General features: G+C 42.6%; 1 protein-coding gene across 7 annotated transcripts; it reads left to right on the top strand.

Annotated features, from left to right (window-relative positions):
* Positions 1–27,275, top strand: SLC48A1 (solute carrier family 48 member 1). 7 transcript variants are annotated; one of them, XR_014025317.1, is made up of 5 exons: positions 1–315; positions 19,812–19,979; positions 22,226–22,481; positions 23,606–23,684; positions 25,660–25,730. XR_014025317.1 is itself a non-coding variant. In XM_081319467.1 (3 exons), exons 1-3 carry the CDS (start codon positions 177–179, stop codon positions 22,360–22,362), a joined length of 444 nt encoding a protein of 147 aa, XP_081175593.1. In that variant the 5' UTR covers positions 1–176; the 3' UTR covers positions 22,363–25,730. The 7 variants fall into 7 exon arrangements, 1 of the variants encoding a protein (XP_081175593.1); XR_014025316.1 differs by lacking the exon at positions 25,660–25,730 and adding an exon at positions 26,626–27,275 and having other exon boundaries at positions 22,226–23,684; XR_014025318.1 differs by having other exon boundaries at positions 23,606–25,730.

Genomic DNA, 27,275 nt, shown 5'->3' with positions numbered 1-27,275 from the left:
TTCAAGCCGGTCCGAGAGCGCTGAGTCCCCCTGCTCGCAAGGAGTCGCTGCGAAGCCGTCGCGCCGAGAAAAGGACGAGGCTCGTTAGGCTGCCGGGTGGGGATCGCTGCCTTTTTCATCTCTCTTGCCGGGGCGGCCGGCTGGCTGGCTGGCTGGCTGGTTCATCTATCTCCGCGATGGCGGTGACGAGGAAGATCGCAATTCGCCTGGCGTATTCGGCGGTTGGGATGATCTCGGGGCTGTCGGCCTTCCTCGCCTGGAACCTGGCGCCGAAGCTGCGGCAGCCTTACACCGCCTCCGCCGGCGGACTCTCGGGTGAGCCTCTGATCGGCAGCGGGAAACGGGCGTGCGGTCTGGGTCCGTTTTGGGGTCCGTCCCCGGCTCCCTCCAAACTCGGGAGGGAAGTAGAGCCGTATCGCAGGGGTCTTCAAACTTGGCCCTTTTATGACTTGTGGACTTCAACTCCCAGAATTCCTGTGCCAGCACAGCTGGCTCAGGAATTCTGGGAGTTGAAGTCCACAAGTCATAAAAGGGCCAAGTTTGAAGACCCCTGCCGTATCGTTTCAGCCTGGCCAACCCGCCTGTGTCGCCTGCATACACGCTGGGAAGAACAATCCCCCTTGCGTTTCTTTGGCGGGGAAAGGGGCTGTTTAGAAGGGCGGCGGGGTTGTTTTACTCCGAAGTAAGTTGTGTTGAGTTCGGTAAGGCTTTGAAGGCGAATAGGCTTGTTGGCTTCGTCTTTATTTCTCTCATTTCCCTTGCCCCACGAGTGGATTGCTCTGCATCTCGCTTTCTGTATATTTGTCAGGTGCCCAAGGCAGCCCTGCAAAGGAAGACTCGGAAGTGATGGCACCTAATGATTGATTGAACGGTCAATCATACAATCAAGGTTTCTAGTCCTTAAAGCTTAGTAAATAACCAGGGACTTGTCCAGGGCAGTCGATCAGAAATCAAAAACTGACTCGGAGGCATAGTGGGAAGAAAGGGGGGGGGGGGGGGGGAAGAAAACAAAAAGCGATTCTCAAGTCAACTCACGTTATTTCGTTGTTATTTTATATATGAGAAAGAATGAGGGGCCCAAAGTCATCCTGTCAGCTGCTGAGGCTGGGTTTTCTGTATGAGAGATAGTAGCCTCATTTACCACCATCTGTGTTAACGATTATTTCATTTCATTTTCTGCCTGTTGGTTTAGGCCTACTCCAAAATGAAAATATAGAGTCCTTTAAAAAATAAATGTGTCTGAAAAGTCAATTGTTTTGCTTTCAGCTTTTCATGCAGTTTGCTTTTGCTGGCTGTGATTTGTAATGTATCCACAATTTTCTTCTCAAAATTTTATTTGTGTAGTGGTTAATGATACACCACTTAGGGCAGGGGTAGGCAACCTTGGCTCTTTTATGACTCATGGACTTCAACTCCCAGAATTCCTGAGCCAGCCATGCTGGCTCAGGAATTCTGGGAGTTGAAGTCCACAAATCCTAAAAGAGTCAAGGTTGCCTACCCTAACTTAGGGCCATCACGCCAAGCCATTTTCATCTGGTATTCTCATTTGTTACATTAATATCGTTCCTTTCAGGGAGTTCCAGATATCTGATCTTCTTAGTTCATCAGATGTTTACAACAGCCCTGTGACGTAGGGTGGCCAGAGAAATAGCAGTGGGCTCAAGGTCACCCGCAAATCGTATGGGTGACTGAGAATTTGAAGGGACCTTAAAACTTTAATCTCTGATCCTAATACTTTATTTATTTATTCATTCAATTTATATGGCCACCCATCTCACTTAAATGACTCTGGGCGGTTCAAAACAGGTCAAAACAATCTAATAAAAACAAGGTAAAAAGCAATGTGCAAACATATAGAAACAACCCATAATCAATTAAAAAACAGCGTATCATAATCACAGCAGAATTTATCCTACATCAGCTCAACACAGCCATTGTAAGAGCTCCTCACCATACCCAGACTCCTAGGCATAGTGGCATAGCCATATCTTCAGGGCCTTCTCAAAGGCAGGAGGGCCAGGGCCAAGTTATGTTTTGGAGGGATGATGTTCCAATAGGGTGGGTACCACAGCAGAAAAGCCTGATAGGCTGGATAGATGTAACTGGGGATACCTCCTAGCAGTTCATGACACCAATGTTCTCCAATCTTTTAGGTCGGTTGGCACCTTTTGATAGCAAACGAAAGCTCACCTGCTTCATTTTTATTTTCTAAGAAAGCTTTAGAGGTCCAGAGGTATTCCTAGAAATAAAGGTGATTCAAGAAATCAGCTTTGTAAGTTTTCAATTTCTCTTAAAGTCTCCCCTGAGTTGAGTTCAACTTATGGTGGTTCCAGAGACCCATCTGTGTAATTCCGTGTAAGTAGTTTGTCATTTACCAACTAACCAGGTCTCACCCTGCTTTGCTTTTCCTGGACGGCCAAAAAAGAGGTAAAAGGTGAGGCAGGGGGCCTGGTACGCCCTAAAAGGGATGCCTGAGGTTCCACTGGAAGCCTATTAGTAACCCTGGAGTCAGCATTTTAATGTGCCATCAATGTAGCACAGCACCTAGGAATCAGACTTCTGTGAAGAAGATTGATTTACCAATTTAAATATGACTCTGCATTAATAATTATGTTACTAGTAGCCTAGATTGCTACGGACTTTATTTACATTACTTCTTGCAGTGCTTTTATTTATGTTACTTGTTTTATATACAGCAGGTGTTCTCTGTGTATAATCAGAAGATAAGTATATGGTAGAAACCAAACAAATAGCTAAGACAAAACCACACAGTTCAAACATGCACCTTCTAAATGAGTGTCAGGTTGACAACATCCTTCAAGGGATTGGTGAATGAAAGAATTTTTGCCTGGTGCCCCAAAACCAGTGCTGTAGTCCTCATGAGCCTCTCTAAGGAGGCTGTGTCATAACTGGGATGTCTATACCATGGAGAGGGCCTTCATGTGCTTTTTGGATTCCTCCTAATTGTGGTCAAATGCAGTAGGCTTTTCAACAATAACCGTCATCGTGTAGGGAAAAGGCAATTGGCATTCTTAGCCAACTGCCTTTGTGTGCAACATTACAGCCACAAAGAATTTTTTTTTTAGGAAACCTGAGGTGCCATGCAAAGTGATCTTTGACTCAGTCCTATCAACTTTAAGGATGCTGGGCATTGCAGCCTTCACCTGATGCACTCCAGGTAGTTTGGATTGCATTGCCACCAGTAAGATGAGAAACACTGATCTTGATGTTGAAAATTGAACTGGTTCTCCCAAGTGCACAACTGGCTGAGTGTGGCCTTCCAAGCAATAAAACTCTTGTGGGTGCCAACCACAGTTGTCTGATATATTGCCTTGCCAAAGTGCTTTCTCCATTGCTGTCATTTCAAAGCTTTCGGTGGGAGTATAGTAAATTTAAGCCAACAGACCTGTTGAGCTCTAAGCTACAACAGAACCAAAGCAGTGGGCATCCTGTTTTGTGAGTTGTATATATTTTCCACCCAGAAATAATAACTAAGCTCTTCCCAGCTTATCTATTTTAAGTCTGCTTGTGTTAGGATGCAAATGTATCTGAATTTCTTCTGTCAGCATTAGGTTCATCAACAAGTGGCAATTTGCATCAGGGCAGGACCACGCACTGTGGACATTTGTTTACTTTCTTTGTACTTGGGTAGGAATTGTCTGTGAGGAATTGTTATGGCAGAAACCAAGAGACCACATATTCTAGTGTCACCTTCACCACAAAGCCAACTGGATGACCTTGGACCAGTTAACCCTCTCTCAACCCTAGGAAACAGGCAAGGGCAATCCACTTCTGAAAATCTTGCAAAGATAACTGCAGGGAATTGTGCAGGCAGGAGTTAAGACTGATCCAAATAGATGGGGGTGGTGGTGGTGGTGAAAAGAATTGTCTAGGCAACTGTTAGCCCAATGACTAGGGTGCCCAAAGTCATTCTTGAGGAACTCTTAGACATGGTTTTGTTGGCACCAATACCAAAGCTGCTGGAGAATTGATTCAGACCAGAACTAATAAGAATTTGACCTTGGATCCTAGGTTCCAACATGACATCACCTGAGATTCATGGAAGATCTGAGCTACTTGATGATCTTATCTGTAGGTCAGGGTTGTTTTTGGCTTTAATCTGTCAAATGAGAACGACTGGGTTCCATAGAAAGCTAGGCATTCACCAAAAGTGTAGAATGCTTCTCGGCCCTTGTCCCCAGGCCTGTTGGTAAAGTTACAGAGTCAACTGACAGGCCTCTTTAAGCAAATTGCACTGATAGAATTAACTCCCCCAGATCAGAAGGAAAACGGTAGCCCCTTTTCCAACTAACAAATTTTATTAGGTTTTCACGAGGTGCTGCTTACTTCATTAGTATACAGGGTAGCTACACACTGATGTAGGATTCCACAAAAGCATAACCCCTTTTTATAAAATGTTTGTCTGAATAGAGACTACCAGTTTCTTTTTTTCCTTTTTGCAACCGTAGACTAATACATCTCTCCTCCTACAATCACCCTCCCCACCTCCAATCATGGCTTGGGCCAGGAGCCCCCAACCTTTAGGGCACCAGGGACCAGTTCCATGGAGGGAGGTTTTGCCGTGGACTGGAAAGGGCATGGTTTCACATGCTGCCTGCATCCCGCTTGTTTGCGTGGCCTGGCATGCTGTGGACCTGTGGCCGGTCCCCGGATTGGGGGCTGGGGACCCCTGGCTTAGGTCTTTCGAAGCAACACATTTGCAATGCAAATACATATGGCACTGCTTTATGTTGAATCAGACCACTGATCTGGCTTTTCTCATATTTTATTTATTGAATTTGTATCCAGCCAAAAATGCTGAAAGAATAATGGTGTGTTGCAAACAGCCATTAATGTAAGCCAGTTGCCAAGCATCCGAAATGTGATAACGTGACTGGGGTATGTATGTGGCCAATTGACCTCCAGAATTAGGGTGTAAGTAGCTGTAGAGAGATGTATCATAACTTCAAATGATCACTAAGTGAGGACTGCTTGCACTCTGGAGGCATCATGTGAATATTTGGTAATAGCACTGTTTACTCAATAATGTTGTAACAGTGTAAGGTCCTGCCTCAGCTATCTCCTCAGGAAAGCGTGAGTCCTGAAACAAGCATTATTTCAAAAGGATCTTTTTTTACTGAGAGAAAAAAGATGGCAGAGAAGTTCCCGTGCGACTAACACTTTCTTTTTTTAAGGTTTTTTTTTAAAGAAAAGTTTTTCAAACCTGAGAAAAGCTTGAAGACATAACGGAGAAGAGAGAATGAAAGGTGTATTACATCCTTTAAGGACATTGCTAAGATTTTGTCTATATGAAAATGCAAGCTCAGGGGGATTCCTAGTGAGTTAATTGAATTAAATATGTCTGGATTACTAAAACTATGCTTCCAAGACAGGTGGACACACAAGGATTCCCAAAAGGTGATTTGTTGAGGCTTTATGCAGAGGCGAGAGAGATTCAGGATTTGGATCCATTAAAAGGATGATTTGTGTTGGGCTTTCCAATTTGATAGTAGTTGTTATGTCTGCGTGTATCCTGAGTTGCTACAGTATACAGAATTCTTTAAAAGTTTTATCCTAGCTAGACTTGGGGAGACCGAGAATAATTGATTATTTCTTTATTTTTTGAGGTTATTAGTCCTTAGGATCCAATAACACATTACCTGAAACCAAGATATTTGCAAACATTTAGCAAAAATCTTTGCCATCTTAAGTGTCCAAGACCCTTTAAACAAAATTGTATTAATTTAAACCTGGCATGTGCAAAATATATTTTCTTCCACTGAGCTGTAATTATGTTTTTCATTTATGTGTGGCATGTCTAATTTTTTCTATCCCGTTGCATATATTTAACCCAGATGATATCTAAGTGGCAAGAACTTCATTTTGCATGTTGTAGCAGGAATAAACATACACTTGCACACACACGCACAGAGACAGAGAGAGAGAATGAGAGAGAGAGAGTTCAGAGTGGCAGTCAAGATATTTGCTCCAAACAAGGGTCCAGTTTTTCTTATTTTTAAGAAAAATGTTATTATTTTTCTGGGATTCCACTAAATGAATTTTTTAGAAGCTGTGGAATTGAGTGCATGTTGTTTCCTGGGTATGCTGCTCTTTTGAACAAGTCACCTTGAGTGATTTTCGTCAGTCAGATGTTGCCTCACATCTGGAATGCAGGCTAGGACTTTAGCAAGAGGGTTGCGTTGGGCCAAAAGAATGACTGCATTCAGGGCTGGGGAAGACAACAACAAGCTGCAAAATGGTACCTCCCTTAAATCTTCTGCTGGACAATTGCTGATGTCATTTCTCCCACACCCTTGGGAAGGGGAGGGGAAACAGATCAACCCAATTGTTTTTTCTGAAGCAGCCTGGCTGAACAAGCCAAGAATTTGCTTGTGCTAGATCTGTACCAAAGAAGTCATGCTTGAATATGTGGTCTTCTTACAAGAGCTTTTATGCTTAGGGGAGGTGATCCTTCAGAGCCATGGATCTACTGCCATTCAGACAGAAGGAATCCGAGGCCCAGATCATAACTGTCCTCTGTGTCAAGGGTCCTGTACAGGGGTGGCATTTGGCACTCGCCAGCCACGTACTTTCCAGATGTGCCATTTGTCTGGAAATTTGGGATGTTGTAGTGTGGAATTGTGCTTAAGGTGTTGGACCAGTATTAGGGGAACTCAGGTTTCAGTCCTCTCTCAGCCATTGAGATTCATTTTGTGACTTTGGGCCACTCTGTCTCAGCCCAGTGTACATTGTAGTGTTGCAAGGAAAAAATGGGGGAATGCTACTTTGAGCTCCTACAAAGTTAGTATTCATAACTTTGGTTTCCTACTCTGGTCTTCCTGGAAGGGGTAACCCCTGGGGGGGATTCCTTTCCAGAGGGCAGGTGCTAATACAGAAAAGACATGCTTCTGGGATCCCAAGAGGAGCGCGCCAATCTTGCAGGATCGAATCTTCCGGGCAGGTATCGTTGGTGACAGACCATCTCTCCAGTAACCAGGCTCTATACATAAGCAGTCTCTCATACTTTATCCTGTGTTGCCTTCCTTTTTTTCTTAGAAGTGTTGAAAACGGAGATCCACAGATAGTCCTCCACTTACTACCTTTTGTTTCGTGAGCACTCCACGTTGCAACGGCACTGAAGAGCCGGACTTGACAACAGGTCCTTTTTTTTTTTTAATCCCATTTATATCCCGCCCTTCTCCGAAGACTCAGGGCGGCTTACAATCTAAAGCACAAATCAATGTGCTTAGCAGTAGCCTTCATTCTATGTATATGCCTGCTTATTAGGGCTTTCGCCCCCCCCCCCCAAGCGGCATTATTACAAAGTCAGCTTATTGCCCCCAACAATCTGGGTCCTCATTTTACCTACCTCGGAAAGATGGAAGGCTGAGTCAACCTTGAGCCTGGTGGGACTCGAACCTGCACTAAATGCAGGCAGCTGGTGTTACTTAAGGAGGCATTAGCCCACTGCTCCTTGTACTTGTGCATCACAGAATCCTGATAGGTACAGGATGGAAATTTGGAGCCTTGGCAACCGGGATCCGCTTAACAATCGTGACAAAAAGGTTGTAAAATTGGTTGCAATCCACTTATCGCCTGCCTTGATTCGCAACAAAAATTCCTGTCCAAATGTGGTTTAAGCTGAGGACTATCTGTATTCATATTACTTAGTTTTGAGGAGCACCTGGTTTAAACAAATGAGATAATCTTTATGAATAGCTAACCCCGTGAGATACCACTTTTGCTGCAAATCGAAACCTTTGCTGTTATACAGGTAGTTCTCAACTTACGACCACAACTGAATCCCAAATTTCCATTGCTAAGCAAGACAGGTGTCTAATGAGTTTTGCCCTATTTTACTGCCTTTTTTTGCCACAGGTGTGAAGTAAGTCCCTACAGTAAGTTAGTAACACAGCTGTTAAATAATCTGGCTTCCCCATTGATTTTGCTGGTCAGGTAATCACTGACCCGGGACACTGCAGCTGTCAGAAATATAAACCAGTTGCCAAGTGTCCAAATTTTGATCACGTGTTCATGGGGACCCTGCAGAACTCCTAAGTGCGAAAAATGGTCATAAGTCAATTTTTCCAGTATCCTTATAATTTCAATCATCAAATGATTGGTTGTAAGTTGAGGTCTACCTGTATTTGTTTTTGTTTTGTTTTTTTTTCATTTCTAGAACTGATAAATTAACAAATTATAAGTATATGAATAAAATGTGTTATTAGCCAAACTAAATCTCTTTATAGCTTCTAATTATCTGCTTTCATCTAACTATTCCTAGAGGATGCCTACATATTTAACTGATAGCTCTTCATACTAAAAATTAGCCTGATCGCAACTTGATGTGCCTCTAGAGATCTTTCTTTTTTTTCCTTTCCTTTTGTAACTAAGCAGCCCAAAAGAGCTATGTGCTAATGTCCGGGTTTGGATGGGGAGAAACAGGCTTCGTCTCAATCCTACCAAGACTGAGTGGCTGTGTATACCGGCATCTCAGACTAACCAATCTTTTCCATCCTTAACTATGGGGGGTGAGGTGTTACCCCCCCCGTTGATAGGGCCCGCAACTTGGGTGTCCTCCTGGATTCACGGCTCAGTTTGGAAGATCATATAGGAGCCGTGGCCAGGGGAGCTTTTGCCCAGGTTCGCCTGGTGCGCCAGTTACGGCCCTATCTGGACCAAGATGCCCTACGCACAGTCACCCATGCGCTCGTGACCTCCCGGCTAGACTACTGCAATGCTCTCTACATGGGGCTGCCCCTGAGGACCACTCGGAGGCTTCAACTGGTGCAGAATGCAGCCGCGCGAGTTGTAATGGGAGTCTCCCGATACTCCCATGTAACACCTCTTCTCCGCGAGCTGCATTGGCTTCCAGTTGCCCTCCGGGTGAGATTCAAGGTGCTGGTGATGACCTATAAAGCCCTAAATGGCATGGGCCTGGATTATCTAAGGGAGCACCTGCTGCCAGCGTCAATTTCCCATCGTCCTGTGCGCTCCCACAGGGAGGGCCTCCTTAGGGTACCGCCGGTCAAGGATTGCCGACGGGCGATCCACAGGGGGAGGGCGTTCTCTGTGGGCGCGCCTGCCCTATGGAATCAACTGCCAACGGAACTCCGGACTGCCCCCGACCTTCGTTCATTTCGCCAGGACCTAAAAACCTGGCTCTTTGAGCTATCTGGTCTGGACTGAGGGGTTTAATGTTTTTAAATTGTGATTTAATTTTTGTGGCTAGACTTAATTTAATTTATTTTAATTTTATATTGGATTGTTTTTAAATTTTGCCTTGTAAACCGCCCTGAGTCCTTTGGGAATAGGGCGGTATATAAACCAAATAAATAAATAAATAAATAAATAAATAAATAAATAAATAAATGATTATCAAACTTTTAATACTAATTAGTAATTCAATAAAGTATTTTCCCAGTAATGCTTTATTTTTTAATATAAATTTTAAACCATTTTACTGTATATACTGTGTGTGTGTGTGTGTGTGTGTGTGTGTGTGTGTGTGTGTGTGTGAATTGCAATCCAATATTTTAGTATTATTAATTTTTGCTAGTGGAATGAAAACTCTGTAGATAAATATACTATTAAAATATACTTGGAGATAGATATATTGTAGATTGCATGGTCTACCTTTTTTTTTAAAAAAAAAATCAAGGTCTTTTGCTTACTTGACCAGAGAGTACTTCTGAATGTAGAGGCTGAAGAAGCAAATGTAGGAATTGTTACTAAGGTTTTGAGAAGTTCTGGATTTGTTGGAACATTTTTGCCAACTCATTCCTTTCCAAAGAAGTGTTTTGCTGAGTCACAAGGGTGGTGTTGTTTTTTTCAATGCCAGGTCAGGAGTCCCTCATCACAAGCCAGTTTGGCTTCCTTAAAAACTGACTCAGTTTTTGAACATGTGGGGGGGAAAAACAGAGTCTGACGCCTTCTTGCTCCAAGAAACAGGGAAGGGGTGAAAATGTGACTAAGCATATTTAATTGCTTATGTCAACCAGAAGCTTGTTTGTTTTTATGTCAACTTCTAAAAAAGAGGAAGTTTCCTCCTTGGCTGAGCTTTGAAAAACCACTTTGTGGTTTACTGGCTCCTCCTAAAGAAACTCACAGAAGCCCATTACATTATAGGTTGTTTTTTTTGTGCATATTCATCTTAAAAGAGTTTTCTAGACTAGCTCCCCTGCTTTCTAGAATTAGCTGTAACCATTAGTCTCATTCTTGCAGTTAGCCTGTGAGTCCTTCTGTTCCAGTTTTGTTGGTGGTGGGCCTTCTTCTCCCAGCCTGTTCTCTTCGGGCACGTGGGGCCTATGATTCTCAAAATTGCCAGCTATATCTGAAGAGCTTTTAGTAAGGAAAAATAAAGAGACAATAAAGCTGAGAAGAAAGGGGATTTCCGAGGGCTATGCATATTATGGGAGTTCACTGGCCTTCCCCTCCATCAGAGCAGGACCGTGGCAAGAACTCCCATACTAATAAAATAAAAAAAAACCTGCAAGCTGCGTTAACAATAAACGTGTGTTTTTTTAAAGGAGGAAGCTCCTATTGGTACCCAAGATGGCTGTTTCCCACTTAAAATAGTAGTTAAATTTAAAAACCCTCCGTATTTTTTCTATAATTCAGGGGTTGAATTATGGGCCAAGTCCAGAAAAAAAAAAGATATCTTTAGGATTTTTTTCCGCTGTTGACGGGAGGGCAGAGATCCGCCCCGAGGCCTCTCGTTTGTGGAGTTCCTCAGGGGTCGGTCCTCTCTCCCCTCCTGTTCAACATCTATATGAAGCCGCTGGGCGAGATCATTCGTGGTTTCGGGGTGGGGTATCATCAGTATGCTGATGATACCCAGCTTTTTCTTTCCACCCCAAACCAACCCAGTGATGCCCTCATCGTGATGTCCCGTTGCCTGGAGGCGGTTCAGGTTTGGATGGGAAGAAACAGGCTTGGACTCAATCCTGCCAAGACTGAGTGGCTGTACATACCGGCATCTCGGGTGAATCATTTTTGTCCATCATTAACGATGGGGGATGAGGTGTTACCCCCTGTTGATAGGGCTCGTAACTTGGGCATTCTCCTGGATTCACGGCTCAGTTTTGAAGATCATATAGGAGCTGTGATCAGGGGGGCTTTTGCCCAGATTTGCCTGGTGCGCCAGTTGCGACCCTATTTGGACCGAGATGCCCTACGCACAGTCACTCGTGCTCGTTACCTCCCGGTTAGACTACTGCAACGCTCTCTACATGGGGCTGCCCTTGAGGACCACTCGGAGGCTTCAGCTGGTGCAAAATGCAGCTGCGCGAGTAGTAATGGGAGTTTCCCGATACTCTCATGTAACACCTCTTCTCCGTGAGCTGCATTGGCTTCCAATTCTCCTCTGGGTGAGATTCAAGGTGCTGGTGATGACCTATAAAGCCCTAAATGGCAAGGGTCCGGATTATCTCAGGGAGCACCTGCTGCCAGCATCAGCCTCCCAGTGTCCTGTGCGCTCCCACAGGGAGGGCCTCCTTAGGGTTCCGCCGGTTAGGGAATGCCAACGGATGGTTCCAAGGGGGAGGGCATTCTCTGTGGGCGCGCCTGCCCTATGGAATGAACTGCCGGTAGAACTTCGGACTGCCCCAAACCTTTGCTCGTTTCGCCGGGACCTTAAAACTTGGTTGTTTGATCTTGCTGGCTTGGACTGAGGGGGTTTTAATTTAATTTTAATTTTAATTTAATTTTAATTTAATTTTAATTTTAATTTGTTTAATTGTGGGCTAGTCTTATTTAATTCTATTTTAAAGTGTACTTATTTGTATTGTTTTAACTCGCCCTGTAAACCGCCCTGAGTCCTTCAGGAATAGGGCGGTATATAAAATCAATTAAATAAATAAATAAAAATTTTTGTACCAATTACGTTAACTGTTCACTCTGGCTTATGTTTCATATACTGTTTCCCGGCCACTTTCATTAATTAAAGGTAAAGGTTCCTCCGCACATGTGTGCTAGTTGTTTCCAACTCTAGGGGCCGGTGCTCATCTCCGTTTCAAAGCCGAAGAGCCAGCGCTTGTCCGGGGACGTCTCCGTGGTCATGTGGCCGGCATGACTAGACACCAAAGATGCACGGAACGCTGTTACCTTCCCACCGTAGTGGTCCCTATTTTTCTACTTGCATTTTTTTACGTGCTTTCGAACTGCTAGGTTGGCAGAAGCTGGGATGAGTAACGTGCTCACTCTGTTACGCGGCACTTGGGATTCGAACCGCCAAACTGCCGACCTGATCGACTAGCTCAGCGTCCTAACCCACTGAGCCACTGCGTCCCCTTTTCATTAATTACTGGACACTAATTTGATTTAAAGATTTTGAAGTCTTCAAATGAGATACGGTACTTTAATATGTTGTACAGGTAGCCCTCAATTTACGATCACGGTTGAGCCCCAAATTTCTGTTGCTAAGTGAGGCAGTTGTTCGGTGATTTTTGCTCCATTTTACGGCCTTTCTTGCCAAAGTTGTTAAATGAATCACTGCAGTTAACTTAGTAACACGGTTGCTAGGGTGAATCCAGCTTCACCATTGACTTTGCTTGTCAGAAGAGAGATCACGTGACCCTGGGGCGCTGCGACTGTCATAAATATGAACCAGTTGCCAAGCATCCAAATTTTGATCATGTGAACATGGGGGTGCTGGGATGGTCAGAAGTATGAAAAACGGTCATAGGTCACTTTTTTCGGTGATGTAACTTCGAACTAAATGAACTGTTGTAAGTTGAGGACTACCTGTACTGATCTAATATCACTTTCTCTTTTTTGTTCAGTTTTATATGACTTGCCAACCTTTGTTTCTGTTTTTCTTGATGGTTCCCCCCCCCCAGCCGCAGTTCTTTTTCTCTTGATTGTGTGTTTTAAATATACGCTAAAATTAAAAGAAGGTGGCCCCTAGTGCACTTGCTAACAGTTGCTAATAATGGAGCTGTGGGTTGTGTTGCAGAACTTCCAGGGTGCAGCCTATCAGTTCTTGCACGTTCTCCCTCCGCTCATCTGCAGATCTGGAGTGAAATGTTTACATATGCTCAGGATAGATAGATATATGTATATAAACACTTGCTCGCTTAAAGATTTGCAAGTAGACTTGCATTAAGTGGGTGTAACAATAAGCTCTCTGCTTGTTATTTTTGTTCCTCTGCTCTGACAGCTTTTCAGAGATCCTGATGCATTCCCAACTAGGGCAGACCTATAACAGCCGCTGCTGATTTCTTTTTTTTTTATTAAAGAGTTTTACAAAAACAAAATTTTACAATATATCCCCAAATCCCCCCCACCCCAAACCCGCCCACTTCCCCCCCCACTTCCCAGAGCTAAATACAGGATTATAATAATCATATTCTAAATAAAAATTATGCATAATATACAATTAACCAAATTCATAATGTGCTTTAACTCCCCTTTAACATAACTACATACGAAGTACCAATAACAATATATCCCACTAAAATCTACTCATAAGCTAAGTGGAACTTTTTAGTCCCATATTTGTTCTGAATATAATCTATCCATCTCCTCCAAACTGAAATATATCTTTCCTGTGAATGATCTTTCAAGTAAGCAGAAATCTTAGACATTTCTGCAAGATTCGAAACTTTAAGCACCCATTCTTCTATAGTAGGCAAACTATCCTTCTTCCAATATTGTCCCACCAGTAACCGTGCTGCTGTTATCATATTCAACATCAAATTGGTTTCTTTAACATCACAATCTACTACAATACCCAATAGAAACAATTGCGGAGAAAACTTTATCTTAAGCTTTTTCTCCTTAGCTTTAATCTCTTCCTCAATATCTAAACGTTTTTGCATTTGCTTACGCCTGTAAGCATTGTTCATATAAATCAGAACCCCTCTCATATAAGCTTTACTAGCATCCCAAACCATTTCCATCAAGGTACCTTTATGCATATTTGTAACAAAAAATTCTTTCATCAGCCGCTGCTGATTTCTTATAAAAGGGGTGATAAAAGTAAAGATGCTCCCCAGTTTAAGTTCATCTCTAGTGACAGATGGGGACAGACTGACGCAACTTTTCGCCCACCAACTCCACACGTGCAGGAGTTAGTTTCCTATGTAGAAAAGAACCCTGGTGATCCCAAACATGGTTTTGGGAGAAGGAGGAAAAAAATGGCCTTTTCCCAGATCTCAGGGTTTGTTGGTTTGTTTCTTCCAGATGCTGCCAGCCAGGCTGCCAGTGGTTCCCAGTGCCTCTGATATCAGTCCTTGGGGGTGCATAAACGCATGGGCGCCTCTGCATGCCTATATAAGCAACATCCTCTTGGCTTTGGGTGTGTTCCAGCCCTGATCTTGTTACAGGCATACCTGCTTCCCCCTTGCTTTGAAGGATTTGGTGCATCTCATTTTGCAATTTGCATTTTAGCCTCTCTTTCATGCGGCTTCTGCACTCTTGATTTGCAGTTCTCCATCTTTAAAGCACAGGCACTGTTTCCTGAACTTTTTGTTCTTCCAGATTTTTTTTTTTTAAAAAAAAACATTTTGAAGTCGAGGTGAGTTTGTGATGACTTCATGCATTCAAGCAGTTTTCTTGGCAGCTGAATAAAATAGAAGTATCTAGCCATTGTGTTCTTCCAGAGTTTTTCCCCCCAAAACTTCTCAGTTCTAGCCTTGGAATTTTCTATTAATTCCCCATCCAAATGTTAACCAAGACCTGGTGCTGCTTAGTTTGTTCATCCTGATAAAGTCAATCAACATTGTTGCCACCTGTTGAGACCCCCTTGAGGAGCCCTCCCCAAAGTGTTGCATTAAGTCTCCAACTCTCAGCTGTTCCTTATTTCAGCCGCTGCCTGCTGCATGTAGCAAACTTTTTTTTTAACCACAAGAGGGCAAATCTGGTATCTTATCCACTGCCTGATTATTTGGGTCAGTGAAATCTGAAGCAATATTTACCCAAAAGCAATGCTGTGTTTTAGAGGATGCTCTGGCCTCCCAGCGCAGACATCTCCAGATATATAGATCTCTGTTCTTTTTTACTCGGCAAGAATGGCCAATAGCTACATTGCACGGAAGGAGTTGTGGCTTGGCATAATTGAAGGATGCTAAATCTTCTCCAGTTTGGGTCGGTTACCGAAGTTGGCAACCAAGGCAGGTGTCCCAGGATCCTGGGAAAAGACACAGCTGCTTTTAAAGAGCTGCAGATCCCCAGCCCCAACATACACAGACTGATTGGCACTTGTTTGGTATTGAAAACGAAGCAGGGCACAGCTCTGATGTCTAGGTTTTGCTAAATTAAATGGGGCTGTACCCCTATAAACATCCCTGAACATACAAAATGTGCCTAATCATAGTGCGGAAAAGTTGTCTAGCTAGCCTATATTTCCTCCGGACATGTTGACTTTTTTTTAAATAATATTTTATTAATTTTCCAATTTTACATTTAACTATTTAAAAAGCAACGTGGTGGCTAGGTTAATCAATAGTTCAGTAACATATAAAAATCTTTAGTACAAATCTCAAGTTACATCAAATATTTCCTCTCTTTTCCCCTTAATATCTACTGTCTCGTATTTAAGCTAATACAGTTCTTATTATATCAACTCAGTAAAAACATCATTATTACATTTATCAATAATTTTTTAGCTTATACATATCTTAATTACTTTTACATTCAATCTTCATAAACAATCCATGTCCTGTTATTAATTTTTTCCCCAATTTTTAATTTCCCATCAATATTCCAATTTAACATTTGATATTTATAATTTTCAGGCTTTAGGTAACCAGAATTTCCCTTATCTCAATTCATAACAGAACCTAATATTCAAAATACACATTTTATCTATTTGAATATAGTCTTGTTCTTTTTCCTAAAAGTTATCTATTTCCCACCATATTAAATCATCTACTTAATAATACAATATCGCCTTTAATAAATCAAAACCATTATATATATTGTCTGGGTTAATCAATAAATTAAACATATTCATAATAATTATTTTTTCTTTTGGGTCTAATTTTTAAATATTAAACAAATAAAATCCTTATTTTCAAATATTTTAAATCTAATGACCAAAATTCCCCTTATCTCAACTTCTCCCTTTAACCCTCTAATTAATAATATGAAATCCCCTCTAATAAATCAAAACCCCAATTTTCTTCAGCCTTATTCTGGCTTTCTTCCTTTGCCAACTAGGCTTCCATAGTAGTGCTTTTAAATCATCAAATAGATCTCCCTCTATTATTATATATGTTATTTGAAATAAGAGAGACCATTTAGTTGCCATTTTTTGGAAGGGCTAGCCCATTTGTATTCATTAAATTGTCTCCCTATTATTCCAATTACCCATGATTGCCCTGATATGTTTATCTTCCATTCAATCTGTTCTTCTTTCTCAAATTTATTCTGATTTATATAGAAAGTCTTTTCCATTTTCAGTGTTGTCACTCCCTTTTCTGGTTTTTACATTAACTGTATTTGTTGGTCAATTGTGTCCTCTCTCTTAATATTTGATTGTTCCACTTCTTCTGTTATCTTCTGCATTGTTAGTTCTTTGGTTGTAGTCAGAGTTTGGGTTTGTGTATCTAAGCTGGCATCTTGTTCTTTTATGTTAGGTCTTATTTTAGCACAAGCTGAAAGAATGGTTTCGTGTATTGCTTTCAACATGGAAAGGATCTTTTCCTGGTCTTCATTCATATTCTTTTAATAATATATAAAGTTGAAGACTTTAAAATTAGATGTTGAAAATAATTTTATAACTAGGTATGGGACCTCTCTTTCATGTTTTTATAGATGTTCTTTATAGTAGAAGTCGTTTGTCAAGCAAGATTTTATAGTTCAAGGTCTTTCATCTCATATAGAAACCAATGTTCCTCAAATAAAGAGATGGGAAGGCAATTCCCCACATATAACTCTGAAAGTCAGTAAAAGTTTACACTCATAGTTCAAGTAGGCCAATTATGCCGCCCAGCCCTTCTCTTTACAGTTGAGTTTCTCACAGGTGGTACCAAGGTCAAAAAAGCCTTAACTAAAGTCTGGGCTTCGAGCCAAGTCTCTTTTAGGAAATAACAAGTTGTAATACCAAACGTCACCACAAGATGTCACCGATGCCATTTAAAGTTTTTTAAGTCCAAAATTTTTAAAATCCTTTTTCCAATTTTGTTTCTTTTTTGTAGATAAAAGCAAAAGTCTCCAATAAAAATAAGAAAACTTTTGGTCCCGAGGTTTCAGGAACATATAAATCCAATTAGATTAAAGTTATTCTTTTAGTGCTTTAATTCCCCTGGGTAGTTCGTCGCCGCTATTCTTAGAGGGTGAGATTGAAATTCCCTTCCCTCTCTCCTCACAGGGGGAAAGATACTTTGGACAGCTTTTACAGGAAAAGAAAATACTTAGGGTAAAGAGAAGATTGGATCTCACCCAGTTTCATCCGCTTTGCTTTAGAAGTGCTTGGTGGTGAGTTTGACTTTAGCTGTCTGCAGCCTAGTGACAAGCCATATTGCTATGGCCGGTTTTTCCTCCTCCAGTTTGCAGGGCTACCCGGGATCGAGCAGAAGGGCTGCTGCTCTCCTGCGATCAAGCGGGTGTCCCCTCCTTGCACGTTGCCCCTACAGGGCGACTTTCAACCTTTTCCAGGGTCCCCCAGTGGAACGAAACCGAATACGGAAGATGGAGCTTGCCTTCCAGCGGCCGTGGCAGCCGTGAGGGCAAACCGGAAGTCCTGTGGACTTTTTATAAGTAAAGAATATATTGTATGGGAGATTATTTCCTTACAGAAGGACTCATTTTCACTTTGAAGTGGCACTTGGTAGAACATTTGAAGATGCTGACAAACTGGAACAAAGATGTAAAGGAGAGCAGATGTCTTGGGATGCTGTTCCCAGGGCACCTCCCAAAGACATCTCACCAGCACATAGTTTGGGATGTGACAGAATTGTAATATTCTTAAGTGCACTAGAACTTTTTATTGGTTTGTTTATTATGCTTTTATGATCACTGATTTAAAAATGCACACCTAAACTGAAGTGACTTACAAAAGGTAAATTCACAATAGAATTTATCTGCAACAAAAATATCAGTACATATTCAAAAATGTCATAAAATAATAAAACATCAAATACATCCCCTCCCACACACACACTTTCATTTACTCAAACCCCAATGTCTGGGAATGCTTGGAAAAATTCTGGAAAACATAAGAAAGGAATCTGCCAACACTTAGAGGCAAACAAAGTCATAATAAAAAAAATCCACATGAGTTTGTCAAAAAGCAGTTCATGCCAGACAAACCTCATTGCATTCTTTGACAAAGTGACAAAATTAGTGGAACAGAGAAGTGCTGTGGACTTCAGTAAGGCATTTGATAAAGTAGTAGACCACAGCCTACAAGTTGTTAAGATAGAAAAATGTGGGATGGACAGCATCACCACCAGATGGATTCGTAATGGGCTAATCAACTGCACTCAACATGTAGTCCTCAATGGAACTGCATCTACATGGAGGGAAGTATGCAGTGGGGTAACCCAAAGCTGTGTCTTAGGCCCAGTATTCTTCAATATCTTCATCAGTAATTTAGGTGAATGAATAGAAGGGGCACTCATCAAATTTGTAGATGACACCAAACTGGCAGGAGTAGCCAACACTCCAGAAGACAGGTTCAAGATACAGAAGAATCTCAACTCTGGGTCCTATCTAACAAAATGAAATCCAATGGTGAAAAAAATAAGGTTCTACATTTAGGCAAGAAAAAACAAATGCACAGGTATAGAATAGGTGGTACCTGGCTCAGTAGGAATAACTGTGAGAGGGATCTTGGAATTCTAGTGGACAGTCACTTAAATGAGTCAGCTACCAAAAAAGCCAACAAAGTCCTAGGCTGCAATAACAGAGGGATAGAATCAAGATCATGTGAAGTGTTAGTGCCACTTTTTAATGCCTTGGTAAGACCGCACCTGGAATACTGCATCCAGTTTTGGTCGCCACAATGTAAAAAAGATGTTGAAATTTTAGAAAGAGTACAGAGAAGAGCAACAAAGATGATTGGGGGACTGGAGGCTAAAACATATAGGGAACGGTTGCTGGAATTGAGTATGTCTAGTTTAACGAAGAGAAAGACAAGGGGTGACATGATAGCAGTGTTCCAATATCTCAGGGGCTGCCACAAAGAAGAGGGAGTCAAGCTATTCTCCAAAGCACCTGAAAGCAGGACAAGAAGCAACGGATGGAAACTAGTCAAGGAGAGAAGCAACCTAGAACTAAGGAGAAACTTCCTGACAGTTAGAACAACTAACCAGTGGAACAACCTGCCTCCAGAGGTGGTGAATGCTCCAACACTGGAAGTTTTTAAGAAGAGACTGGACAGCCATTTGTCTGAAATAGTATAGGGTTTCTTGCTTGAGCAAGGGGTTGGACTAGAAGACCTCCAAGGTCCCTTCCATCTCTGTTATGCTGAGGCTTTCTAAACCTTAGTAAGGAGAACACTTTTCTTGATTTGATGGCAACTGATCCCACAAGAGGGAAGCTCCAGGAAGTCTTCCACTGCCATTTGTGGGGCAGGGACTTTCACTTTCTCCCAACATATCTTAGGTGAGCAGGTTTTCTATGAAGTAGGCAATTTTGAATATTCTCAGGTTGTATAACCCGTGTGTGGAATTGTATTAAACTATTCTGAGTTGAAATCAAACACAGCGTTTCTCTTGTCCCTTTTTTGGGGGGTGCCTCTTAAGGGTCAAAATTCAGCCTGACCTAAAGGAAATTGCAGAAACTTGCTGGTTAAAGCTGCTGATCAACTTTGGAGTTTACATGCTCACTTTTTATTGATTCTCCTTCTTTTTTGTTTCATTTAGGTGTCTTGGCACTCTGGGCCCTAATCACACATGTGATGTATATGCAGGACTATTGGAGAACCTGGTTGAAAGGTCTGAGGTTCTTCATGTGCGTTGGCATTTTCTTTGGCATACTCTCCGTGGTGGGATTGTGCACATTCCTGGCCCTGGCCATCATAAAGAAACAATGTAAGTCCATAATTTGGTTCTCTTCTGAAGTCTAACACTAGCAGGTCTGTGCAGCCAAAAAAAAAAAGAGGGAGAGGCAAGTTTGTGACAGCCATGAAATCTACTCCTCTTCCCCGTCCTCCTCATTTAGAGAATCCATCAGACAGTTTCACCACATTTCTGTCTGCAAAGAGTGGGACCCTCTGGACAATACTGAACTCCATTAATCCCAGTTGATGCGGTCAGTTTTCAAAGATCAGAATTGTAACCCAGCAGCATCTGACTCCCCACTCCTGAGTCAGAAACCTGCACCTCAGCATGGGAGGATCCTTTGCTAAAATAGGTGAAGGTGCGAAGATTTATATATGAGCTGGAATATATAATCCTACAACCTTTCAGTTGTTTGCTCAAGCCATTGTGTGCTTGTAGATCCACTTTGTCAAGTTCGTGTTGGGATGCAGCAGTGCTGCCTTCATTCTGCTTGGTTTTACAATAATGCTTGAATATGTCTCCTTTAAAAGGGAAATCCAGGGGTGGGCTTTGACCGATAGATACTCAACATGGCTTGAAAATTGGCTGTCTTATCATTCGCTCTCGGATTAGCTGGTGACATCACTGTTGCCCAGGGGATGTCCTATTAGCCTTGGTGGAGCAGTGGGCTAATGCCTCCTTAAGTAACACCAGCTGCCTGCAATTAGTGCAGGTTCGAGTCCCACCAGGCTCAAGGTTGACTCAGCCTTCCATCCTTCTGAGGTAGGTAAAATGAGGACCCACATTGTTGGGGGCAATAAGCTGACTTTGTAATAATGCCGCTTGGGGGGGGCGAAAGCCCTAATAAGCAGGCATATACATAGAATGAAGGCTACTGCTAAGCTTGTAAGCCGCCCTGAGTCTTCGGAGAAGGGCGGGATATAAATGGGATTAAAATAAAAATAAATAAAAAATATCATGTCCCTGTTAAGTTGCCCACCAAAATGGTACCTATTTATCTACTCGCGGTCATTTGCTTTCGAATTGCTGGGTCAACAGGAGCTGGAGTGAGTGATGAGAGCTCACCCCATCACATGGCAGCAGCCTGCTGATTGTCAGCCTTGCATCCTAGCCACATGAACCACCACTCTCCTTATTGTCTTATAAACTCTTTTAAGATTTGCCAAAAACAACATGGTAAGTTTATTTGACCACTCTAAGCCATCCTTAAAACTCAAATACTTTGGCCACCTAATGAGGAGGAAGGACTCACTGGAGAAGAGCCTAATGCTGGGAAAGATTGAGGGCAATAGAAGAAGGGGACGACAGAGAATGAGGTGGCTGGATGGAGTCACTGAAGCAGTAGGCATGAGCTTAAATGGACTCCAGAAGATGGCAGAGGACAGGAAAGCCTGGAGGAACATTGTCCATAGGGTCGCGATGGGTCGGACACGACTTCGCAACTAACAACAAAAAGCCATCCTTCTCTAATCTGGGGGCTTGTCCATGTGTTTCTTCACAGCAGGCTAGGTAAAAATTCTAGGAGTTATTCTTGAAGCATCAAGCTAGCAACTGGCAAAGACATAAACTTGCCATAGGAACAGCAGTTTCCAGGTGTTGCTCAGTTCCTTGTCTCTTGACTGTTGGGCATCTTGCCTGAGATTGCTGGTGTTCTAATTTAATGACAGCGTCTGGGACCATGGTGGTGAACCTATGGCACATGTGCCACAGGTGGCACACAGAGCCCTCTCTGTGGGCACCCGCGCCATTGCCCCAGTCCTAGGCCTTCAGCTGAGTTTTATAAAACCTTTTCGCTTTAGGCCTCCATCATCGTGTGCAAAAAAAAAAAAGGTTTAATCAATCAATTTCAACTTTTCGCTGGGAAAAAAAAGATCTCGCAAAGTTGGAATTGATGAACTTTTTAGTCCCACCCAGTCTGCCGTTATCACCGCAGCTACGTACACCCAATTGGCCGCACCCACCCAATGGACACCCAACGATACATAAGAGGGTTTTTAGTTGCAGTTTGGGCACTTGGTCAGTAAAAGGTTCGCCATCACTGGTCTAGGAGAAGTGAAGGCTCTCTGGGATTCTAGATGTTGTTGAGTGATATTTGTTGAGTGATGGTTCTCATAATCTTCAGTCACTTTGACTATCGTTCAGCAACAGTGGAAGACTGAGCATTCTGGGTGGATATTGGAAGTAATGAACCTGGTTAGCAAAGCAATCAACACTGGAGCTGTACACTACTTCTTCTTGCTCTTAATGAGATGCTGTGATTTGCTTGTTCTTCCCAGCCTTTACAGATCCACAGAGCTACTACCTGTCCTGCATCTGGAGCATCCTTTCCTTCAAGTGGGCTTTTCTCCTTGGCTTATACTCTCATCGGTACAAGAAGGAGTTTGCAGACATCAGCATTCTGAGTGACTTCTGAGATCCTGAATGTCCATTCCATCAAAGAAAGACCTTGGAGGGTCAAGGAAGGCTATCCTTCATCTGATTGACAGTTGGAGGCAAGGGGTTGGCCAGAAGGCGGCTGAAAGAAAACAGCAGGTGCCTGACCTGCTTCTACATTTTGTCTGCTGGTCCCATTAGGACCGCTTCCTAATTGCTTTTGTCCAGTCATCACTCGCCCTTTTGACTAGTTCTGCTTGTCCGTGTCTGCTCGTCATTCACAAAGACTTTGTTGTTTGAATGGATGATTCAAGATGTCCAGCAGGACCTGAGTTTTTGTCCCAAGTCTCTAATGGCTATGACCTATGGCATTTTTCATAGTTTTTTCCCCCCTCTCTCTCTCTTTAATGAGAAGCAACTCTCCCTTTGGGGACAGGAGCAGGGGCAAAGTCTATGGTCCAGTCCTACAAAGCAAGGATTGATTTGTACTCCTTTCATACAGATGTATTTTTATAGCTCAAGGTGTGAATCCATTTTAAAACGACTTTTTTAAAGCAAGCTTTCCTTTCCTGGTGCTTTGGTGAGGAGGCTTACCATTGTGCTGCTGGTGTTTAGGGACAAGAAATGTATGTTGTGAACAAAACTGCTCTGCACCTTTTTTTTTCTCTCTCCTTCTTACCAGTCTCAAATAGTTAAAAAGGATGTTTCTTTAATTTGAGTTAGGCAAAGCTATATACTGTTGCAAAGGCATCTGCAGTTCTGAAGAGTGACCATGTGGGTTAAGAAGGAAAACAACATTCCTATCCAAACATTTTCCCTTCCCTCATAGCTATCTGGTCAACATAGGGAGGGACCTGGAGACTTCCACATGTTAATTACAGCTGCCAATAGCCTCAGCCAGTAGTGATAAATACCACGACCCGGGCTTCAGAAATATCTAAAGGGCCCGAGATCCTTATCCATAACACCATTATCTACACAGCACTTTGCTTTTTTTTGTCTAAAACTGATATTTTATAAAGTGAGCAACTGAAATATTTTAGGGAAACCAGTTCGTACTTTGGAGCCAACTGTGTTGTCTGTTTCTTGCAGACTGGGACAAAAATCGATAACTGCCACAATTTTTCTTCTGGTTGAATAAGAATTCACTGGTGAATGAGTTACGCCTGGACTGTTGGCCAATGAACTTGGGGTGGTCATCCCTTCGGTGGACTCACTTTTTGCAACATACCCGGCATAAACTTAATTTACCAAAAGAAAAAAAATGCATTTTGTTTTAACAGAACGCTTAGCTGAATTAGATCAAACTTGTATGAGATAGAGTTGAAGAAGTGGGATGGCTGCCACATCTGAGAAGTAATGGTGAGTTGGGAGTTTCTCACCTGGACACAACACATTCTTGCCATTGCAATCTCACTTAAAATGCTTCAGTTGTTTTACAGTGGATGTGTTTGAATGGGGGGGGTGTATTGCGCTGTTCCTCCTTCACCTATTTCTCCCCTTTTTGCTTATGCTGACCTGACAACGGGGTGTGCAATCCTCCTTGAAGTTTCTGTCTTTCTGTCCTTCTCCAAGAGCCCTTAGCATTTCCTTGGGGCTAACACTTGTCCTCCATCCAAAGGATAGATTACTGAGATCTGGAGTAACCTTAATTTGAATGCAGAATTATAGAGGATGACCTGTCTTTTAAACTTCTTCTGTATCTTTACAGAAGACTAGTATTTCTCAATCTTGGCAGCTTGAAGATGTGAGGACTTCAACTCCTAGAATTCCCCATCCAGCATGTTGACTGGGGAATTCTGGGAGTTGATGTTCACAGGTCTTGACGCTCCTGAGGTTAAGAAACACCGGCATAGACTTTTATGTAGAATGATCTCTAATCAGGCAGCTGCAGCCAACCCAATTGTTCCTAATATGTCAGGAAACACTGGGATGCGAACCAAGTGGCTCATAGTTCCCTTTGGATTTATGGGCTATAAGGCAGATGTAGAGATGCTTCAAGTTTATATCGACAAACTCCTCGTGCTTCAGATGCCATCCTATTTTGTCAAATGTGCCACATGGTACTTCCATCAGGTTTGGTGATCTGCACTTCAGGGATCAGATTTCTCGGGGTTCTTTTGCAAAAAAAACAGACTTCCAATGGCACAGAAGGGATTTGATACACGCAGGGACACCAAATCTTCACAAGCAATTTAAAGACTATTAGAACGGATCTAGTTGACCCAAAATGTCCCCCATAGAACGAAGATACTAATATAGTAAAATATCATTTACTAAGGAGGTTGTGGTGAAGGGAAAAAAAAGGTAGCCAGTCTGATGCCAGGCAGTGTATCCATACTGTGCTTTTATGTAATAACGTTGCAGAAGACCCAATGGTGATGCATACCTTCATCCACTCTTTTTTTAATCTCGCTGTTTCATGTCTGCTGAAATTCAAACAGCAGATTAGGTTTTGTGTTTTGCTTTCTCCTCTCCATGTGCAATAGGTATGTGACAGGAAAACGGTTCACCCAGGTGAAGGATGTTTGCATGCCATTTTTCTTATTAATAAAATAAATTAAAAAAAAACATTTAAAAGTCTCTTTCTATTTGCAGAGGAAAGTCAAAAGCAGGGTAGGTGAATCTCTTAAGTACAAAGCAGATGCTGAAAATATCCAGATATGATGAGGAGAGGTTGAATATACTGGTATAGGAAGCCCTCAACCTACAATCACAATTGGGGCTAGAATTTCTGTCGCTAAGACAATTGTTAAGTGAGTGACACCCAATTTTATAACCTTTTCTGCTGCAGTTGTTAAGCAAATCACACAGCCATTAAGTCAATCCGACTTTCCCCATTGACTTGTCAGAAACTGGCTGGGAAGGTCACAGATGACGATTCAAATCATCCTGGAATGCTGCAACCATCATAAATACATGCCAAATGCCCAAATTTTGTTCATATGATCTTGCTGCAAGACTTGTGAAGGGACCAGTTGTCTCTTTTATCCGCGCTGTTGGAACTTGGAATGGTCATTAAGCGAATGGCTGTAAATCCAGGACTACCTGTACAAATGTATGCCATCATTGGAAAATGCTGATGTGGGAACCTTTGGACATCATTTTTAAAAGGAGCAAATTTCTCTTTAATTTATATATTTCATTAGAAAGGGACACTTGCTTTTGTCTTTAAAGGCTATCACAATAGCTTTGCACTCTTGCAGCAATTCTAATGGATAGATGTTTCTGGATATTACATTTTGGCAGGCGTGTGCTTTGCTATTTTCCATGGAATAGCCAGTGAATCTTGAAATAATCATTGTGATATATTTTTTCCCCTGCATGAAATATGAAGAGGATCCAAGAATGCGCACGAAGCTAACAGGTTTTGTTCGGTCTGCTGGTAAAGAAGTTGTGTTACTGATTCCACAGCCTGAGAAGAGCGTCTTTTGCGCCTCCTGCAGTTTTATTTTGGTTGCAAAAAAAGTGTTGCTAGATCTTTAAAACAGCACACCTCCCATCATCCATGTCCGTTTTGGGGAAGTTCCTTTGCCAAGCCATCCAAGATAAAGTACTTCATTCTTTCTAGATTTAGAAAGAAATAATGGGAAGAGACGTTCACCCTGTTTCTTTTTCTCACGCTAATAGTTCCTGTAAATTCTCCAAGTCTTGACAAGCGCTGAGCTGCTTGTGTTGGTACAAAGAATAGGACAGGGCCCCTTTTGGTCCAGGGGGAAATACGCAGAAATAATTTTTCCCCTAAGCAATTTTTAGTTAATCTTTCCAAGCACTGGATCTTTTTGCTGCAAAGCTTAGAATCTGAGCAGGGCTAAGCACTGTGTTCAGAGTACAGTTCCCACAATTTCTTGCCGCTGGCCCTGAAAAACTCAGGATCCCTACAGCAGGGGTCCCCAACTCTTGGTCCATGGCCCACTACCGGGCCTTGAGCCTTTCAGAACGGGGCCATGGAAGTGGCAGGCAAGCGTGCACGCGTGCATTCCCTCTCAGGTGAGCAGCGGGTGAGTTTGTGCGTGTGCATCCCATTTGCGTGAGCAGCAGGTTTGCTCAGGCCTGCCGCTTGCACGAATGGAACTGCGTGCTTGCCCGCCATGCGCGCAGAACCACCCCCTCTTCCTCCCGCCAGTCTGCAAAGCCAAAACGACGTTCCCTCCCAGGTTGTAGCAAAGTGATGTCGCCAGCTACCAAGAGGAAAGCAAGTTTTGCTGTCTCCTATTCCTCCTGCGGAAAATATACTTAATTTTTTATGGTACAAAGCGGGAACCACAACTAACAGAGGAAACTCATCTTTTTCTACCCCTAGGTCTAGCTCGCCTGACGTTAGTTTTGGCTAGAGGAGGAAACCCTTGTGTGGAGGAAGTCCATAGTTTTTGTTTCTTATCCTACATCAGGAAAGTGGACAATGTTTTGCTGCAACTGAGGGAGCGAGATCAGCACCCAGGTCACTCTTGAGCACAGGAGAAGCCTGGGGGTGTGTCTGCTGTAGCTGGTTCCTTGGCCTGCAATCAAATCATCCCATTTTAAATAAAACACTGCCACTTAACTGAAGCAAGAACGTGGGCCACAAAAACAGATTAAGCGTGCCTTCCGCCAGAAAACCCACCCTTAACCGGTCTGCATAGATCCAGAAAAACACTAGAATTTCTTAATGTTTTGTGCTTCATCCATTTTCCCCACACTAAAAGTGTGGAGGGAAGGGAGCACTCAAGGATGTTGGCAGATCTAAGAAGTCATCCCTTTTAATACAGTCTCCTCCTGCCCTCACACACACACACCCCCCCGACAGTGAGCATTCCTCAGTGTTCTTGGTACTCCCTATACTTTTGTGCCTTTGACACCCACCATTGTTTCATGTTGACCAAGCCAACTGATACTCTGGGAAGACGCCAGATTGCCCTTCATTTCCAAGGTGATTCTAGACCAGGGGTAGGCAACCTCGGCTCTTTTATGACT

This window comes from Vipera berus, assembly GCF_964194415.1.
Source record: "Vipera berus genome assembly, chromosome: 2".
In the NCBI taxonomy this organism is placed as follows: Eukaryota; Metazoa; Chordata; class Lepidosauria; order Squamata; family Viperidae; genus Vipera; species Vipera berus.
This window is presented reverse-complemented; position numbering and strand designations above follow the sequence as displayed.